At 42.9% G+C, this 17,473-nt stretch overlaps 1 protein-coding gene across 6 annotated transcripts in view; it reads right to left on the minus strand.

Moving 5' to 3' along the window:
• The window catches only part of OPA1 (OPA1 mitochondrial dynamin like GTPase), an 82,692-nt gene extending 67,991 nt beyond the window's left edge, over positions 1 to 14,701 (minus strand). Inside the window, exons 1-6 of one of the 6 annotated variants that reach the window (XM_048865487.2) lie at positions 14,540 to 14,701; positions 10,879 to 11,197; positions 10,433 to 10,529; positions 9,517 to 9,624; positions 7,965 to 8,018; positions 7,248 to 7,315 (exon numbers count right to left, since the gene is read on the minus strand). In XM_048865487.2, the coding sequence (XP_048721444.1) occupies positions 7,248 to 7,315; positions 7,965 to 8,018; positions 9,517 to 9,624; positions 10,433 to 10,529; positions 10,879 to 11,197; positions 14,540 to 14,562 (669 nt within the window). In that variant the 5' untranslated portion in view covers positions 14,563 to 14,701. Of the gene's footprint in view, positions 1 to 7,247; positions 7,316 to 7,964; positions 8,019 to 9,516; positions 9,625 to 10,432; positions 10,532 to 10,878; positions 11,198 to 14,539 lie in introns of those variants that run through there. The other 5 variants (XM_048865483.2, XM_048865486.2, XM_048865484.2 and 2 more) reach the window with 5 other exon arrangements.
• Positions 14,702 to 17,473: the final 2,772 nt, after the last annotated feature.

Raw genomic sequence — 17,473 nt, forward strand, 5'->3', positions numbered from 1 at the left:
TCCCTTTAAAAATTATGTTAAGGGTCAAAACCTACAAAAAGAGGAACATATGGAGATAAAGCTGCTCTGGAAGCCTTAGCTTGCCCTTTAGTTTTTAAATAGGCATTGCACAGTGTGTAATGCCGTTCCATGTTATAAAACACAGTTTTTGTTTAATTTATGATTACTTGCGACAATACCTGTTCTCTGGGCCTGCTGTTCCCCGGAGATCTAAGGAAAAAAGCTTCTGAGGCTAAGTTATTGTCTTCAGTACAATATCAAACCAGAAACGGTGGTAGTGTAAGGAATGAGTCTGTTTTAAATATAACTTCCTTTCCTTCGTTTATAATTGGACCCATAGCATTATTTTATATACATTTCCTCTGGCTTTCTCTTGTCTTTAACGATTGCATTACAATTGAAAGAAAAATCTTTGAATACCATAATGCACACATAACAAACAACTATGTTGGCATAGGCAACAAAAGGAAAGAATGGTTACTTACCCCACAGGAACGGAGGTTCTTCGAGATGCTGTTGTCTGTGAGAGTCCCACTGTAAGTGTGCATGCTCTTCATGAGCGCAACTTCGGAGTCTTCTGAACAGCAGTATCCGTCGGCGCCACACACACACCCTCCCTTGTGAGGGCATAAACGGTGGAGCAGTAACAACCCTCCCTCAGGCTCCCTAAGAATCCAAAACCCATGTCTGCTGAAAACTCCGGAAGTGGGGACAGATGGCAGCTGTGGGATCCACACTCATGACAACATTTCAAAGAAACAGTTATTGTAGGATAAGTAACCGTTCTTTCTGCTTCAAATGTGTGTCAGTGTAAATCCCACTGTAGTTGGGTGGCAACTACCTCTGGATGGTGAAAATTAGGAGTTTCGGCTACATCAGTAGAACAGTGATTGCAGAGTGCTCTCCCAACCTTGGCATCTGACCTGTCAGCTAACTCCACACACAGTGTTTAACAGAGGTCAGTGGGTAACCCACGTCTCTGCCTTACAGATTTAGGATATTGGCACTGAGCTGTGGTGGAGTCTTAACACTCGGGGGAGAGATACACAAGCCATCTGGTAACATGTTGAGATACACTGTGTTATCTGCTTGGATAGTCTCTGAGATTAAAATTCTCTGACCATCTGACAGGCTGTCTATGACTACAAATAAATGAGGAGATAGTCTAAAGTAGCAGCCGGGTTCTGCCAGTGTAATAAAGTAAGGCTCTGAAGACATCCAGAGCATGTAGCATTTCTTCTGCCAGTGCACAGTGGGGCTTTGGGACAAAGACAAGTCAGCTAATTGATTGATTCAGGTGGAACTCTGAGATCGACTGAGGGATGAAGTTAAGATGATCTTAGGGTGCAAAGAGCATTCTAAAAGAGGCTCAAAGGTGGAGGTGGGGGCTTCCTGAGATTTAGAAGGAGAATACTGAGGACCATGTCGGACTGGGGTCTCTGACCAGTGGGTAAGCATGTAACAAGACTTTAAGAAAACTCAACACCATTGGGCAAGAGAAGATCAAGTATGACTAACCAGGAGAACAGGCAAAGACTGCCGCAATCTTCCTTACAAGCCTGTGGGAGTTGTGTCAGGAAAAGGGCCTCTCTCTCCCATGTAAAAAAACTGTATTTTGTGACTAGGGCCTGATAGTTCATGATACAGAGCTGCAATGAGATGGAGGAACACACCTTTGCCTGAAAAGGTTCTATTTCTTAGAGTTCTCCTCTTTAGAGGTGCCCTTTTCAGACTTGGATTTTTTTCTGTACCTTGAATTAGGATGGGTACAGAAATGTTCAGGGCCTTTTTATGGTACCTGGTGCCTCTTTTTGATTCTCTGATCAGAGAAAGAGTGGCTCGAGGATATGCTTACTGATGGGGAGGGCAAGCCTGGCTGGAGTTGAAGAGCCTGTAGGGTACTGGAACACCTTGAAGTTATCAGATGCTAGCCCGAAGGAAGCTCTTTTGGTGGAGAAGGAGGTTGCTGGAATTCCTTTGATATCACCTCTTCATGGAGAGCTACGAATGGTTCAGGCATGGGAGACCTGGTTAATGGTGACACTGGAGAGCAAGATCTCCTCCTCTTCTGTGCCATGTGGGAGAGAGCTCTGCTACAGGACATGTGAGGATAGCCCCCACTATGGCCTGTAGGGCCAAGATGGCATTTTACAATGAGGATTGAGAACCACTAGCCCACTGCCGCTTGTGGTTCGCCTGGGATGAGTCTCTGAACTGGAAGCTTCTAGTGCTTTCAGTAGGATCCCCTCTGATTGTATGGGAGACAGATCCTGGCTTAATATCAGCAAAAGCATCCTCTCAAATGGCAGCACAGTTAGGTGGGAGTGGCCTCAGTGCTGGCAGTGATGGTGCTGGCAGTGGTATTGGTGTGAAGGGTGTCCACAGTGGAGATATGGAATCCGCAATCAGTATGTGTCTCAGGACCGCGATGGGCCTCAGCACCAACGTTGGCACTGGTGGCAAGGCTGGTACTGGGCCACTCCTTCCTTGTGCTGTGCAGGTGGTTGAGCTCACAGCTTCAGCCCTTGACACTGTAGGGGATTTGTTTCTGGAAGACTGGTGTTTAGGTCCTTCCTTGTGAGATGGCCTGGTATAGTGCCTGGAGCTATACTTATGCTCTGTCTGGCCTGCTTTGTGGTGCCGGGCTTTGATGTTGGGACAGCTGGTACCAGCGTCTCTCTCTGCTCCTTGCTGTTGAATCCTGGCATGGGGTGTCTGCTAGAAAGGGCACTAGCTCAGGATGACTTTTTTGGCTCCAGTTTGGGGGGGGGGGGGGTAAGTCAGAACTGCCCCTTAAACCCTGCTATACAGGGGGGATGTCCTTTTTCTTTTTCGTTTGGGGGAAGTCCAAGTACAGCTAATTTGACTAGAAGAATGAGCTCTTCAATGAAATGTGTTTTTAAATAAGATATAGAGAGCACCAACACAGAAACGGGTCAGACAGTGCTGGGTTTCATCTCGGTAGTAGGAGGGAATGGAGGGAGGGTCATGGCTGTTCCACCCTTTATGTCCTCACACAGGAGCATGCACAAGGTACATGCGTGACACATACAGACACTGATAGTTAAAAGACTAATACTACGTGCACACCTACAGGAGCATCTACACTGACACATGCTCAAAGAACCACCTCTCCCTTCCATTGAACTTGCCACTGTTTTCTCCTAACAAAGTTAACCATCACTAAAATCTATTCATGGGATCTTGCATGAGAAAAACTCTGAATTAATCATTAAAATGCTACTTCTGTTATAAAGATCAAGACAGTTTTACACATTTGCTGACACAGTGGGTGGTACAAACTGCACAGAGGGAATGAGGATGCACAAACACATGGAATGATGAAGAACCACGGCATAGGTTCCAACTTTTACAAATGATGTTTTTTTTTTTCCCCCTTCATAACACAAAAGTAAGTAGTTTACATTAACAGAAAAATTTCTCAACTTTATCTATCAGGCTTTAGTTATATAGGGCCAAATTTTCAAAAGAATCATAATGGCTCAGGAGCCTTGGCTCCATTTCATAAGCATCTACGGCCTCCATCCTGCATAAATGTACACATGCTTAACTTTGCTCCCCTGAGTACAACTGAACCTAAGAGTTACAAACTGACCAGTCAACCACACACCTCATTAGAAACTGGAAATACACAATCAGGCAGCAGCAGAGATCAACACCCCCCACCCCACAAAAAACAAATACAGTACTGTGTAAAACATAAACTACTAAAAAAACCAAGGGAAAGTTTAAAAAGGTAAGGGAACTGTTTCTGTGTTTGTTTCATTTAAACTGAGATGGTTAAAAGCAACCATTTTCTTCTGCATAGTAAAGTTTCAAAGCTGTATTAAGTCAATGTTCAGTTGTAAATTTTTGAAAGAACAACCATAACATTTTGTTTAGAGTTACAAACATTTCAGAAAAATGGACAACCTCCATTCCCAAGGTGTTCGTAACTCCTGAGGTTCTACAGTAGATCCATTATTTCAATGGGGCTATTCACAATGGTGAAGTTAAGCACATGTATAAATCTTTGCAGGATCAGGGCCTAAGTTCCAATGACAGTTAAGTGACAAAGGAGCCAGAATCGCATTAAGTACCTTTGAAAATCGTACCCACAGTGCCTAATGAGAGAAGACCAATACATTAAGTTGAGATCTCTGACCAAAAAAAAGGTTTTGTGCAAAAATAGTCAGAATTGTTTCATGAAGACAAGTAAATCAGAAGTCACTGGACTTATTAAAATAATTAATACAAAAATAAAATCAAAATCACCTAAAGACTGACAACCTGTCAGACCTATACAATTTGCAAATTTTTAACCCTTGAAAACAGAAATTTATAGAGACCTCAGCAACAATCATTTCAGATCTGTGCTCTCCAGGCAGGCGGACTTATGAGAACAAAAACATGTAAATGTAGAATCAGGGAAGTAACCAAGGTCAGGGACTTCTGTATTAAGGTAAGCATACTACCTCTTAATCTTTAACAGAGCCTAATATTGACTAGAAATGGAATGCAACCTAAATGCTGATCAGAAATGGAATGCACAGTATGAAGAAAGGTCATCTAACCCATTGTCTAGAAAACATTTTGGTTGTCAGTAAACCAAGTGGCTATGCTATCTTCATTATCCATCAGCGAACGTCTTATTTCAATCACAACCATAACAACAGTATACAGTTCTGAATAGCCATGATACCTTTTAACCCTCAGTTTTGAGGAGTCATTCCCCCGCAGTAAGAAAGCTATTCCATTAGCAGAGCTGCTGGATACAATTAGTATAACAAAACCAAGATTAACTTTCGGAGGCCCATAGATTTAATCAGGGCCCATGTTTTCTGCAGCACAACCATAAGTTTTGTGGCAAACTGAAAGTTCTGTGGTCACAAGTAAATGCAAAGGCATTAAAAATTAGAGTGTTTTCCCTCTCTCTTCTGATATTCCAAACCTTTAAAGTAGCTACTCACTGTGTTATGGATTATTGCCCCTGCACTACAGCTGATTGCCTATCAGCACGCTGCTCCAGCTCTGCCTGACGGCATAAACAGATCTCACGTTCCTGAACAAAACCGAGGTACTATTTTATACCAGGTCCAGTACAGCGTTCTCCCATTTCTACAAGCATATGAACAGGGCCCCAATTTTAATGTTCACCAGAGCCAGCACCTCTTCCTCACAGCCAATTTAGTCCTCAGAAGCAGAATGAGACAGGAGAGCAGAGACACACAGGAGGAATGTGCCCAGGAAAGCAGGACAAGGTGAACAAGAAAACAGAATGAGAATTATTCCACTGCTCACAGGGTACAAATAAAAGGAAAGAGTGGAAAAGTGGAAACAATTAGGAAAAAAAATTAAAACATTCAAAACAAATCATTGCTAACTCACTAAGGAGGGTCAGTAGCACAGTAACACAGCCTTTTACAGGAGACCTGAATTCAAATTCTAATGCCTTCCATAAAACCTCCACTGAACTCAATAAAAAGATCCCCATTGACTTCTGCGGCAGTTGAACCAGGCCCATAAGCAGCAAATTCAAGTTTAAAAATGCTTTCTTGTGACCTTAACATTGTTTACCACCCAAATACTATGGCAATGAATGCCACAGAAAAGTCAATAAATAATAAACATTTGTAGACTCTTCTTCCTCTGTTCTCAAGTCCCCAGCAATATAGCATTGAGCTTAGCCAGTCACAGGCACGGGTAAAGAAACTCTGCATATGAAGAGAGGATCCTTGCATGAATTATCACTGGGAATTCAGATGAGTAGCCATAGCATTTCGTCTGATTGGGGGGGCAGTTAATCAATTGTTTCATTCAAATCTAAGTGGGTTTTCCACCAAAAGGTATGAAAGAAACAAGTTCTTCTTAAGACTGATTTATTATAAAACCACTTATTGCCTTGTTTTGTTTTATGACTTGATATTTGCATTTAGAAACCAAGCTTAATGAGCATTCATTATATGTGTGGTACTCAACAAAATATATATGAAAGCAAGTAATTTGGCATAGCTCCATAAATGATTTGTTAAGACAATAGGTAAGAAGACCTTTACTTCAAAAGTTGAAGTGTTTTACTCTTGGATTGTGAACAGTGAACACCTGTCTTAAGCAACCTTTCAAGGCAGACAAAAATCTGTTGCTAAACAAAGGTAGGCTTCTAATAAAGGGGAAACAGAACAGTATTCATTTCAAATGTGGAGACTTTGAGGTGGTCCAGGACAGGAGGTTGCCTAATAAAAGGTGATCTCTTGTACCGGTTTCACTGTAGGCATGTGCAGTAAGTGTGCACATGCAATAAAATGCAGCACACATGCATACATGCCTGCATGCACAGATATGTGTTTAAAATAAGAGCGTTATTTACAGTTTTGCTAAGACTGGGATGATAAACGTTCCCAGTTGTGAGGTATTCACAGTATTGATGGATAGATTCACACATGAGACAACTAGTTTTAAAGAAGTTCTCAGTATGTATTAGATTTCATTCTGATTTGCTCAGAAATTTTCAAAATGTACAATAGCAAAAATGAAAACTACTATAAAATGAGATTAAACAATCAGATATGCTATTTGGTGGTTAACAGCACTAATAAAAATAAGAAGTGTGCAATACTAAACTTTACTTTCCTCACTTGCAAGGCAAAAGTTGAACATGCATGCTAATAAACTTAATTAACCAGCGGATATAACATTTCACACAGCAAAGACATCTTCTAGGATCAAAACAAAAAACCTCCTTTTCTAGAAAATGAGCAGGCCACAAAAACAGTTGCTGCACTAAGTTTTGAGCAGAAAAAAAATTAAAGCCAAAACTTGATACATATCTAAATAGAAAGGGATCATAAGATGCAATACTTTAAGACGTATAACTGAAGCTAGTGCATGATGCAGCACTTTGGGTTTTATATTAAGGCCTGAACCAGCCAACACTGTCACAGTTACAAGCAGTAAGTGTTGGCAGGATCAGTCCCTCAGGCTGCATACAAATTTAAAATGAATACAGAATGACTAAAGTAACATTGCCATTACAACCTAAAGTCTTTAGAGAAAATCATTTTAACAGAAGGTTCAATGACTTTACATTACTCCCTTCTTCCCCACAAAACATTTTAACTTTTAGTCTAGCTGTTATAAATTGCAATATACTAAACCATTTCAGCTCTCTCAAGCTTCTTTAAATCTACATCTACAGTTCATTTTTTAAGCTTTGTGATTGAATGACTAAATATGTTCTGTAAATATACCTTTTTGTATTGTTTGTCATTTTCATATCCCTGGTCTGTAGCTCTGAATGCTGTTTCTCCTTGGGAACCTAGGAAATAATTACAGAAACTTACCAAAATGCCTTAGTACCCTGTTCAAAACCCCAAACCATGTCTAATAGGAGGTCCAATTTTTAGTACAACTCAGTACCCAGTATACAAATAACCTCTCTAAAGTTGCAATCATTCTACGGATTATTGTAAATAACCACAGAAACAGCTTAAAACTGATATGCGAACAACTGTACCAATCTAGCATCCAACTCAAACTGAATGGGCTAATATAAAAGGTAACAGGAAACTTCAACTAGACCATTTAAGTTCTAAAGTCATTTTTGCTGATGAAATGACTGCATGTGTTAGACATCAGATGATCGGACATAAATTAAATCATCATTTGTGTTGAGAAACACAAAATATTTCTGCATATTGTAAATAATTTTTTTCTGAGCAAACTTCTGAAAAATGCCTGAATTATAGGCATCTGTTTAGTGTTTTGACAGTGAGCCACTGGCTTTTCATTAGCACTGGGGAATTGAGTTTTCTTGAAGTAGTTATAAAATGTTTCCAGTTCAAGATTAACTTGCTGCAATAAATTGCATTTGCATTGTTATTCACTCCCTTTTTTAGTGTATCACTGTTTAATTAATTAATTTTAAAGAGGCATGTTAAGGGCAGTAAAAATGGCTTTTTACACACCTAACAAGAGAAGCAGATCAGAAGCTCCTATGACTTCACTAACCAAATTGTAACCTGTGAAAAACCAGCAAAAAAGGGGAAATAAAAATTATAAATACAAACAAATGGCAAAACAAAGATGTGAGGGATTTCAGTCTCAGAGTTCAGGGACCGAGCAGTCATAACCAATCTTGGTATGCTAACAAATGCAGCTAAAATGGATAACAAGTCACCCGTACCAAAGTCAAAATTACATTCTAATTAAGAAAACCCCAACACATAGGAGGTCTCATCTACTTGTCTCTGGTTTCTGATATTGCCCTTCTCATTACCCTCACACTTGAATCCCATTTAGATTCTGCTCTCTGTACATTTGTTTTTTATATATATTATGCTTTCTAATAATATTAAAAGTTGTGTCAGACAATGCAAGTAAGCCTGTTATGAATATGCAAATAGAACTAGAACAGTTACAATATTTTCAAGCACACTTAAATGAAAAAAATGTGATTGCTAAGAAGCTTTATATGTACATCCACATTTTTATATCTCTGTCTAAATTTACAATATACTATATTTAAATCAAGATTAGATGTGTTTCTAAAAGATAACCTTGAGTTCAGCCACAAAAGTTTAGGGGGCCTGATAATGTTTCACTTGTGCAGTAGGGAAGGGGACTTCCCTCCACTGCAGGAATGGCTGGGTGAATGTCCACGGCATGTGCTAGGCAGTAAATTAGACTAGATTCACAGATTCTAAAGACCAGAAGGAATTACTATCGATGACCACTGTGATCCTTTCTGGACTTAAAATCTATTCATTTCCACTACCAGAATACATTTTTAGAATTTGTTAAAATGAGAAAATGGTTAAAGATTAAATTCAGTAGGGTATGGACAATCAATCGAGTGTGCAAATTTGACAATACGGTCATCCATTTGCCAGCTAGCATCTGGATTTTAGAGCTCATTCATCATCCTTTGTTCCATTCAGCCTGTCTTGTAGTCCTTTCCACATCCAAAACTCCCACTAACTTCAAATCAGAGTTTTGCTCAAGTAGAAAGTTGCCAGCTGAGCCCCCGAGAGACTACTAGGTTAGTCACAAATCTTCTGCATCTACTTGATGCTACACCCAACACAAACGGAGATATTTTGGTAGTTTTTTAAAAAAATAATCACCCATTGCCTGAAGCACATTTCTTTAACAAAATAATTCTTTTCTCCTACCATGAGCACAGTGATATATTGTTAAAGAGTACTGGCTGGACCTCTCCTCTCACCTTCACTGGCAACGTAGGTCCAGCATCTACACCTCACTGAAACATTAACATTTTCAATCTATTTGTTTTTAGTTTGACTGGGAGTCTAGAATTCACTGTTCAGTTTCACATCTCTCAGTTCTCATTGAGTATTTGTTACCACAATTTATTTCTAAACAAAAAATTGACATACTCGAACAGCACACAATTTCCACAAACCTTTTTCTTGTTGTTCTTTAAAGATGTGTTTGTGATCTCACTTTGTAACAATACACATTCTCATAAGTAAAAGAAAGCTGAAAAATTGTTCTCACCAGGCGAGAAAAAGCCCTTCAGGGAACTGAGGCTCTCTCCAATCTTGTCAAAGTCAGGTAGAAGTTTAGCAAGGTCTTCTGCATCAGGAAGGGCTTTGCTAAGTTTTTCTGGGGAAAAAGTATAAAAAGGTGAGTTTTTTTATAAGTGAGAATAATTTACACTGTAAAATCTAGCAACTACCTAAAAATTAAAACACACATTCACATGCTCATTCCGTTTTTCTTTGTCAGAAATCAAAATGCTTCTCTTCTATATTTTAATGTTTGTTTGTTTAGGTTTCTGTGTATGCGAGAGAGCATTTGTACAACACAATTACTGTAATAAACATTTCAAAGACAATATTTTCCTATTTTTCAATTTGTTTATTTGGTGCATTCAACAGCATTTTGTGGCTAGGCTGTTTCACAGTTCCTTCTGCATACTTAGTCAGATATCCCTTTTATTTGTATGGGTCTTTCACATAGCAACCAGAAAGAGAAATATTCACAAAAACAAGAATTTGAATATAACAAAAACAAGCCAAGTATAGCACCTGCTGCTACTTTTAATTCTTTCCTTTAAAAACACAAAAACAAAAAGATTTCAGGCTGACAGCCTACTTTAAATACCATCACAGAGTGTATGATTGAATTATGGAATAATTAGATTTTTTTGTCTAGTCTCAAGCAATGCACCCATGTGAGGGATAGATGCTGGAATAACCACTACCAAATGTTATGTGGTCTTTTCCTCTTAGAATGCATATATAAGATGTGTGCCTTCCCAAGACACACCCCTGAGCACTTATCTTATTAAAATCATGTTGTAAGAACATTTATATAGAAGCAACCAACTTCTGAACACCTATGTTCTTAAATCTAAGAGTTGCATACGCTGATCTTTAGCAATCAAAGCATATTTTAGCTTTTGTGATACCAAAGTCAATGTGTTCATCAAGCTCCCAAATGAAGTCAGGAACAATCCACTTATAGTCACTGAGATCAGGCAGCATCTCCTTCCATTGATCATATGTCTAATACACAAACAGAAAAAAAGTCATAAGACAAGCATATAAAATGTTCTACTTGAAAGAATTATACTTCAAATAATCTATTGCGCTAGCTTGCAATCTTACACACTGGCTTTTTGGCTTAGTCACAGAACATCTACAAAACAGTCATCAAAACCCAATCCCATTTCTGTCCAATACAATCTATTCTAGTAATTTAAATAACTTGTCCCTCTCTACCCTCATATTCTCCACTGTCTTTATTTGATCAAATGATGGCACTCCCCATTTTACTGACTGCAGCAATAACTACTACTCAGAAATGCCTGGCAGACAATATGAAACATATAAAATGGCCTCTGCAAATAAATACCTTTTTTGCTGTATAACCACCACCTACTGCAGATCCTAGTACAAGATAGCGAAGTTTTAGAAGTCTTGAAGCCAGTCTAGCTACCCAGAAATTTCTATGGGGCAGGTATCCATATTTTACAAATAAAAGTTTAGTTTTCCGTAGGGGAAGACGATTAAGAGAGGAGAACTGTTGAATTGATGTCCTTAATGGAGGTCTCTGAAACTTTGAACTTGTATAATGAGGATGATGAATACTTCGGGAAACAAGGCGCAATTTTTGCAGTGGTGATTTTCCTTTTACTCCATAGCTGCTATTTGCTAAGCTTTGGCAGACAACACTGGAAGAAAAAATAAAAATAAAGAAACAAATTAAGATTCTGTGACAGCTCTACTCAAAACACTTTTAGTCCAACTAGTCTTGTATCCTACCTCCAGCACACAAAGTATATGAGAGAGAGAGAGACTGATTTACAGAGGATGAAAAATAAAGTAGAGTATCATTCCAAAAGTTCAGTGCTTTACCATACAGGAAATTCCTTCCCTGCTACTAGCCAACATAGATCCTGTGGGCTCTCATAGCCTTTTGAATAGAATAACATTTGCAATTATTTTAAAAAATGTGCAATGACTATCTAATCCATTCTTAAATATTCCATAATGTTTTCATTTAATAGATATATAGTAATGTTTTGTTCCTATAAACACTACATTGGCTAACCCCCCATATATTAGCTTGACATATTAAAATAACATCATCTTCATCAATATTTGTATCCTAATCATAGAAAATGTTGAATTGGATAAAATACTTTGGTTTAAAGGATACTTACTGGATAAGCAACCTCTCACTTGTTAACAAGGATTTGAAGGACAGAAATAAGTATCAACGCTTGGGTTAGGACATCTGCTGTCTTATAAACTTAACTTCTGCAGCTGAAATTGGTGAATAAGTGCATAAGAACACAAGAACTTGGTTTTGTGCACGTTCAACTGGAGTGGAAAGTCTATACAGGAACATGGCTACAATGTTCTACTCCCATCTTAGGGAGGGAAGAAAAATCTTTTCACGAGAAGACATATATAATAGACAGTTTACTTAACTACCTTACCCAGAACTGCATGCAAAACCCCTACATTAAAAGATCATTATTAAGGTCACAAAGTCCTTAGGAACATTAGGAAATGCCAGTCTGTGCATCCCTAATTCGGCCCCCTTGTGAATAAGCATTATGATAGTTTTAATTACACAGTCGCATACTGTTTCACGTGCTACAGCTTTTCAACAAAATAGAGACTAACAAATTTATTTGAGCATAAGCTTTCGTGAGCTACAGCTCATAAGTATCCTAATCATAGAAAATGATTTCTATGATTTCTGTAGCTCACGAAAGCTTATGCTCAAATAAATTTGTTAGTCTCTTAGGTGCCACAAGTACTCCTTTCCTTTTTATGGATACAGACTAACACGGCTGCTACTCTGAAACAATATCCTTCAATTATTTCTATTTTGATAAATTATGAAGCTGTGCCTCAATAATTAAGTTAATCATCTAGCAACCAGCAAGGGACATGATCAATAGGAATCCCCATAATCCTTTCCTTCCCAACTATCACCACCTTGAAATGAAAACACAACAGGGTTAAAACTCATCACTTAGGACTTTAATAGAAACTTTGGCTTCGGAATAGTTGATGTGAAAGTGCTTCTAGCATGGAAGATGACCACGGAACCAGAAATATTTTAATTCCTTCTGCTTTAGGAGCCAATGACTGAGACTGAATATGGTCAATCCAAAAGGAAGCTTATGGCTGCACTTAGCTCTTTCATTTTCTGGGCCTACACTCAGTGTACAGAAATATTTAATCTTTTCAGCAGAAATGAAAAGATAGTAAATAGTGATCTGATGGCCAACTCTAGTTGTTCGTTTGAACCCAGCTTAAAGGGATATATGATAAAATCATATTTTTGAAAAAAAAAAACAACACCTGGATTTGAAATAAAAATCAGACAATGAAATTTTTTAATCCTGCACATTTATTTTTTGCCCAAGTTGCATTCCCTTAGATATCACAGCAGCTAGAACTTAGTTAACAATCATATTGTCATTTGAATAATACCAAAAATATCAACTCCCTTCTGCTTTAAAGTAAAGATTTCATGCCACTTCTCATAAAAGTAAGGGTATATTCCAGTGCCATGCCAAGATCTTTATTATCCTCTTAGCTGTCACATACTCTTGGTTAGAACTGGTCAAAATGTTCTCAACAGTAAAAGTCCATAAAAAAACCGCAGTTTTCTCAAAACCAAGATGTTTTGTGAGAACCTGTTGATTGACACAGGTTTTTAATGGAAAGAAGCTGAAATGTTTAGTTTCAATAATGCTGTTTTGTTTAATTTTATTTCAACATTTATATTATTACAACATTAATTTTAACAGTGTTATATTTATAGATTATATTTCAAAATATATAGTGTATCTTATATCTATTATAAAATATACAATTTATATAGAAACTAAACATTTCAATGGCCCTGATTCAAGTTTTCTTCTGAATGTTCATTTCATGAGAAATTTTGGCTTTCCAGTTCCACTGCTGGTGTCTGCCTGGTTGCCACTTCAGTAACTGCTGTATTGCAGTTGTGTTGTATAGATATCTGTAAAGCACTTTTTCTGATCTTATAGAGTACCCCGTGCTCTCATATCTAAGCACCTGGGATGAAAGTCAATATAACTGTAAACCATCCGTCATTAACATACTGTTTTCAGCTATGAGCAAGGTTTGAAAAATAATATACCCAGCCTCTAGGGTCAGGACATGACCAATCAATTTCAAATTTTGAAAATACCTGCCAAGCAGCAGTTGAGGTGAAAGAGAACTCCTAGGCAAAGCACAAAGAAAACACAATGGTGGAAAGTAAGCCATATGTGAAAATAAGCTGGGTAGGAGAGACTGGCTGCCATTTGCATCTGTCTCTGTGTCATCTTTGTGCCTAAGTGAGATTGTGTCTAACTGGGCAATGGAACCAGAGAATCAGTTGACATTTATTTAGACTTCCCCAGGGCCCGTGAAAAGGTCCTTCAGAAGCGACTACTAAAGAACCTAAGTAACTACAGGGTGAGAGACAAAGCATCGCCCTGGATCAAAACCCAGTTAAAAAGACAGGAGACAAGGAGTAGGAATAAATGGTCAGTTGTCATCATGGCACACAGCAGGGTGCCTCGAGGCTCCGCACGACGCCGGGGGGGGCTCGAGGTTACTAATCTGGAAAAGGGGGGTGAACAGGCCAGGAGCCAGACGTGACGATCAGGCGGTTCTCTCCGTCAGCCAAGCCCGGAAAAGCCCGGGCGGGGGGGCGCCTCAGAGGCGGGGAACGGGCGACCCAGCGGCAGACGCAAGTCAGCACGGGCGACCCCGGCGCATCGCAGAGCCCCCGCGCGAGCCCCCCGGGACGCCCCCGCGGGCCGCTGCCCCGGGACGCAGCAGGGCCACGGAGCGAACTCCGGCCGGCGGGCCGCGCCGGCGGGCAGGGGGAGGCTCACGCCGCCAGAGAGCTCCGCGGTCTGGCCCCGGCGCGACGCTCTGCGCAGCGCCCCGGCAGGCCCCGTCCCGCCCCAGGCCTGCGCGCGGGCTGGTCTCCCAGGGCCCCAGCCCGGGCCCCGGGCGCGCCCCGCACTCACCACACGGCCGCGGCCCGCCACATCCTGGGGCCGGCTCCGGTGCGCCCGGGCCCCGCCTCAGCCCCTCGCCGCCCGGGGGAGTCGCGGCCTCGCGCAGGGTGAGCCCGGAGCCCGCGCGACCGGAGCCGTCGGGCAGCGCAGCCGCTTCCGGGGGGGAGGGGGCGGTCCGTCCCCGAGCCCGGCCCGGCCGGAAACGCGGCCCGGCGGGAACGGTTCCCGGCCGGAAACGCGGGCCCGCGAGAACGGTTCCGGGCCGGAAAGGCGGCGCGGCGCCCTGTGGCTCCCTCAGCCGCTCCTGGCCCAGCCAGCGAAAGGCAGCGGCCCGTGCCCCCAGGTCCTGCGCCTTGCACCCGCGAGCTGGGCGTCCTGCCCTAGTCACCGGCCTGCTCAGGGCACGTTCATTGCCCGCCCCCAGTGCAGAGGGGCCCCAGCCCAGCCCGGCCACCAAAGCACAGGGGCTGGGGGCGGATAGAAAACGGGGCTACTAGCGACCGAGGGAGATCGCCAGGGAGGCTAAGTGGTGGGCACAAAAGGTCGGGGGCTGGGTGCCAAAGAAAATAAAAGGCCAAGCGCCCAGTCCAGAGCTTAAACCTCATGAGGGGCGGCAGGATTTGGACCGAGCGCTGTTCGCGCCCCACTGCCGTGTCTCAGTTCGAATAGTCGAATTAAGACGATGTTGAAGTCGCCGGTGTTGCAAGTGTTCATCAAAAGAGATTAAACTGATAGGAACAGATTTAATCATTTTATTCAGATACTGTGGCAGTAAAAAGAAAACGGTTCAGACTTTAAGCATAGAAGTTTCTGGTTATCGGGGAATAAGGGACAGATTATCAAGGGGTGTGAAATTCGGTTTAGGAGCGGGTGGCGTAAGGAATACATAATCTGCAATCTCCCCGACTCGGGGTAAAAGTTTAACGGGTCAAAGTACAGACATTGAGCTATGGGGGTATTCTGTCCATACAATGGCTATGTTCAGGTGTGGAGTATAATGAGCGGATACGATGATGGGGATGGATCTACCCTCATTTGGTGGGATTTAATGTTCAGGAGTACTTGTGGCACCTTAGAGACTAACCAATTTATTTGAGCATAAGCTTTCGTGAGCTACAGCCCGATGAAGTGAGCTGTAGCTCACGAAAGCTTATGCTCAAATAAATTGGTTAGTCTCTAAGGTGCCACAAGTCCTCCTTTTCTTTTTGCGAATACAGACTAACACGGCTGCTACTCTGAAACCATTTAATGTTCAGTGAGTTTATGGTTCCAGTTCATACAGTCCAATGGAAAAAGTCTCTCAGTCCCTTTCCCACAGTGGATGCACGATGTCGTACCGGCTCACACCTCCTGGTACTATCGATGGCCCGTGATGTGTTCGATGTACATGTCCCTGGACCATCGGATGGTGTCCGAGACCATGAGGTGCCGCATGAGCCGTGTGTAGCGTCGACCGATCCCACAGGTCCGCAGCACACGCTCGTTGCAGGGGTCCCAAGCGCCCAGGGCTCCGACGATCAGGGCACCCATCTGCACCTCGGAGCACTTCGCTCTCAGGGTGTCTGCCAGGGGAGCGTATTTTTCCAGCTTACAAGCTCGGGCTTCGCGGAAGGCCGGGGTCCTGTTCTCGAAGGAGACCGTGATGTCAACGGGGATGATCTTTTTCTGGGCCAAGTTGGTGATTACCATGTTGGGTCGCAACTGGCTGTCAGTACCAGGGATGGCACAGTTCACGGCGACCTCCCTCAGGCGCGGTGCGATGGCTTTCACCAGACGGTTCTGGATGGCGTTGTGGCGCAGCTGCCAGGCTCTGGAGTGGGGCCTGCAGCTGCACAGGACGTGGGGCAGGGTCTCGTTGGAGTAGCCGCACTTCCTGCAACGCTTGTCTCGGTTCCCGTGGCGGATGGCTCCGTTGAGCGGGACGCAGTTGAGCCGGGCACGGTGGATGAACCGCCAGTTGGCGAAACGGGTGAAGCCGCCCCCGGCGAGGAAGTGGTTGCTGGCGTCCCATTTGGTGGTCAGTTCGAAGGCTTTACCCTGGTCCGGTTTACGCTTCAGGGTTTCCATGTACAGCGAGCGGATGGCCGCCTTCAGGGTGCTCTCCAGCAGGCCCCTGGCGCTCGGGGTGACGACGGTGTTGTCCTCAGACCTGATCTGTGGCACCAGGACTCCCAGATCCTGGCGCTCCTCGCACCACTCCCAGTGGCAGCCGATGTGCTTCCTCAGGCGACGCGTGGCATTGCGAGCACGGGACCACAGTGAAGCGATGTCGCCCCGGTCTCGGCAAAATTCGCCATCCAGGGAACCGCTCAGGAAGCTGGCGGTGTCTTGGTTGGAGGGGGCTCTACCGATCCGCTTTTGTGTTGCGTCATGGAGGGCTTTTGCTGCGATGCTCCTTACCATGGCGTCGGGACACGTCAGCAGGCGGAAGGCGTGGGTGATCACCGCGATGTCACAGAGGTCACCCATGCAGGGGACATTGGCACCGCCATGTCTGTGGGTGATATAGACTAGCTCGTTGCTGGCTCTCTGGGGAAGGAATAACCACTTCTTCACCAGCTGCCGGATGATCTTGTCTGCCTTGTTGAGGGGTACCTTTGCCACGGCGGATCCCCTTAGGACGAACGAGATGCGGGGGATCAGGAAGGTGTTCAGGGCGTTTATCTTTTGCCACGGTGCTAGCAGGGAGGTGTCGGTCTTGGCAGCATTCTGTAAGATCTCTTGGATGGTGTCCTCGGGTGTCTGTCGGACACGGAAACCCGTTGGTGTGCCGAGGTGTCGGTAGGCCTGCCCCTCTACCAGGGGAATGACGGGCTCGCCCTGGATCTGGAATTCTGTTGCCTGCACCGAGTCCCTTTTGCTGCCATCTATGTGGAGGGATGCACACTTCTTTGCATTGAAGCGGAGCCCCATCCAATCGGCCGCTCGACTGGTGGCATCTAG

The sequence above is a fragment of the Caretta caretta genome, chromosome 9, assembly GCF_965140235.1.
Source record: "Caretta caretta isolate rCarCar2 chromosome 9, rCarCar1.hap1, whole genome shotgun sequence".
Taxonomy (NCBI): domain Eukaryota; kingdom Metazoa; phylum Chordata; order Testudines; family Cheloniidae; genus Caretta; species Caretta caretta.